The sequence below is a fragment of the Sinocyclocheilus anshuiensis genome, unplaced genomic scaffold, assembly GCF_001515605.1.
Source record: "Sinocyclocheilus anshuiensis isolate Anshui unplaced genomic scaffold, SAMN03320099.WGS_v1.1 scaffold1431, whole genome shotgun sequence".
Taxonomy (NCBI): domain Eukaryota; kingdom Metazoa; phylum Chordata; class Actinopteri; order Cypriniformes; family Cyprinidae; genus Sinocyclocheilus; species Sinocyclocheilus anshuiensis.
This window is the reverse complement of record NW_015537992.1, coordinates 200718-203966: the sequence shown is the minus strand read 5'-3', so window position 1 is coordinate 203966 and position 3249 is coordinate 200718. Positions and strand designations below refer to the sequence as shown.

General features: G+C 42.5%; 1 protein-coding gene across 1 annotated transcript in view; it reads left to right on the top strand.

The window, feature by feature from the left end:
- The window catches only part of LOC107675066 (akirin-2-like), a 5386-nt gene that overhangs the window by 1082 nt on the left and 1055 nt on the right, over window positions 1-3249 (top strand). Inside the window, exons 2-3 of the mRNA XM_016469268.1 lie at window positions 606-740; window positions 2406-2543. Coding sequence (XP_016324754.1) covers window positions 606-740; window positions 2406-2543 — 273 coding nt within the window. The remainder of the gene's footprint in view (window positions 1-605; window positions 741-2405; window positions 2544-3249) is intronic.

Genomic DNA, 3249 nt, shown 5'->3' with positions numbered 1-3249 from the left:
TGTGTGTGTGTGTGTGTGTGTGTGTGTGTGTGTGTGTCTGTCATGGACCGGAAGTGAGGTCGGGCTCGGGTTCGGCTGCTGGATCCGGTTCTGACACTGCGGCTCTTGACAGCTGTGTTTGTTAGGAGCTTCCGGAAGTAAAAACACCATCCGCGAGGATTTTTAAAGATAACACACAACCATGAACAACTGATCTGTTACGAGCGATGAAGGCGTTAATCAATGGTATGTGCTTCTGTTGAAGCCATCAGCCCTTAATATCTTCACTTGTTTATTTTAAATAATCATGTTTTTTGAAGCACTTCTCTGTCATGAGCTTGTTTTAGCACCTAACTCAGAGTGTAATCGGCTGAAGGCAGTCAGAAGTTTCTTTAATAGTTGTTTGGATTGCAAAGCTTACTAAACAGGACTTTCAGAATCTGAAATCGGAATGGTTTTGGTCCGATTAATGTCCATCGTGTCAGGCAGTTTAGTAACAATCACGTTATACAGACTGGCATAAACAGATATCCCAGCCCTACTTGTGATCATGTTATCGAGCCACCGTAGAAATTCTGGCCTGTTTATCGAAGGTCTGTCGCTAATATTTTACTTCTGTCTTCCAGAGCAAATCCTGAGCAACATCAAGCAGGAGTACAAGCGCATGCAGAAGCGGAGACACCTGGAGAGCAGCTTCCAGCAGACAGACTCCTGCTGTTTCCCGCTGGACGCTCAGCCACACGCCTCCATCAGCAGCACAGGTACAGCACAGCTGCACAGCCGTCAAACCAGCTGAACCTCAGCGTGCAGCATGGCTCTGTCCCCTCGTCGAGTGCTGCGTGCTCACAGTGAAGCGAGTTCTTACCGCTCATGATCCGGTGTTTTCTGTGTCTCAGAACGGCTCAGTTCACGGTGAATATAGCATGCATCTAGCGTGTTACACTTTAACGTGCTCAACTAAACAGAGGGTTGAAGGGTTAAAGTTCAGGTGTAATACAGGACTTTTTTCTTTGGGGAGTTTGCACACTGAACATGGTTTGGCAAAAAATTAAAATCTCGATTTTTCCAGAACGTTTGATCGATTCCCGATTTTTCTTTACGATGTTTAACTAGTCAACTTGAAAATGTAACTACAGCATGATTCAAGTAACTTTTTCTTCTGAATTCTATTCCAAGTGCAGCACACATGAAGTTGTCAACATGATGTAAATGTTAAACAAATCACTTGTTAAATATCGTTGCAGAAAAGACGCATGAACTACAACTACGTCTTGTACAAACTTGTCTTATTATATTATGTGTTCAGAAATAATACGAGGAAAATGCTTTAAAAAAATCTCAAAAGTCAAGGTAATTCAAATTCTAAATGACTGAAGGCATAACACAAGTAGACTATTATTAATGTTAATTATAAATGTTAACGGTAATTAATATTCTGTAAAAACAACAACAGCTTTCAGTCTGTCACCATGATGCAAACATGAAATATCAGACATACAGTAGTAGTTCTTTACAGGTTTGCATTCGATTGCGCTGCTTTTCCGTTGTTTTTTCTATGTGAACATGGACGTGTTTGACTGTTGCGCTTGCATCTCTTGCAGTGTCTCATGCATGAAACTCCACTCTAAAAACACTGCGCTCAAGTTAAAAGAAGTTCACTCCCATCTTGCATGTTTTTTCTATTCCACTGCCCGCGTCACATCTAGTCAACACGAGTGCATTCTGTGTGAACGGCACCTAGCACTATGAGCGGTTAATCACGTGCGCCGACATGCAGTTGGATCGTTCTTTTCTCTTTACTGTTATCACCGGCATATTGTCAAAGTGTCTAATTCTAACCTTTGGTAATATTTCTATTCAAAATCGCGATTCCTCGATTTCTAAAAAATTAAATCATGGCAAAACACTAAATTCGAATTAATCGATAAAATCGGAAAAATCGCCCAGCCCTAGTTAGAGCGCTTCATTTTGAACTGTGCACCAGATAGATGAATGTAACTTTTAAATGCACAACATTTTGTTTCGAGGGGGCATGTGCCCCGACCCCCCCTAGAGTGACTGAGGTCCTCCACCACAGTTTCAGAAAATCCTGTGGGAAACACTGCAATATGTTCTGTATTCCAAACCATATATAAATGATACCTTCATCGAGCGTTTAGAAGGGAAAACACGGAAATACGATTGCCCTTCTATGTAGTTTCAGCCGTGAAACTTATAAGTTGATGTACTTACTGGATATGGTATGTTTGTGCGTAATTGGCAGCAAGCGGAGTGCAGCTGTAAATCAATTCTGAAGAGAGACTTGCAGTGCATCAGGAGAATTGTCGTAACACACTGCTGTTGTCATGAGACAGAGAGTTCAGTAGCTGTTACCAGTCTCAGCAGCAGACTCGTTCATTAGTGAGCGCTCTTTACGTCTCTTACAGGTGTGTCCTCCCCCTCCAGACGCGAGCAGCCGTTATTCACGCTGAAGCAGGTGGGCATGATCTGCGAGCGCCTGCTGAAGGAGCGCGAGGAGAAGGTGCGGGAAGAATACGACGAGATCTTGACCACCAAACTCGCAGGTATCGGCTGTAAAGAACTCTATTAAGGGGTTAGTTCACCCAAAAATTAAAATTAGCCCATAAATTACTCACCCTCAAGTCATCCTAGGTGTATATGACTTTCTTCTTTTTAAGACGAATCCAGTCGGAGTTATATAAAAAATTGTCTTTGATCTTTCAAGCTGTTTACTTCCACTCAGCGGGTGTTGCATGCTTCAGTCCAAAAGAAGTGAAATAAAAAGTGCCCATCCATAAAAAAAAGTGTCTCACACGGCTGCGGGGGGTGAACAAAGGCCTTCTGTAGCGAATCGATGTGTTTTTGTAAGAAAATTATCCATATTCAAAATGTAATAATCACTTTAATCTAGCTTGCGCTCACTGTTGTACACTGGAAGCAGCTCCGGGCGGATGTCGTATGAGTTCAGCTGAGCATGTGCCGCTCAGAAGTGAAGAACGCGGAAGCACAGCAGAGAGATCAAAACAAAACAACAGTCACTAATTAGAAGTACAAAACAAGGATTTGTAAAGAAGAATGTCGGAGGATTTCGATATAAGCCAAGAGGAGACTGGTTTTCTTTGCTCCTGTTAACAAACGTTGGTTTTCACGAGACTCACCAGTGCATGCGCAACGCTGAACTCATACGTGATCCTCCCGGAGCTGCTTCCGTGTACAACTGCTGGCGCAAGCTATATTAAAGTGATTATTACGTTTTGAATATGGATATTT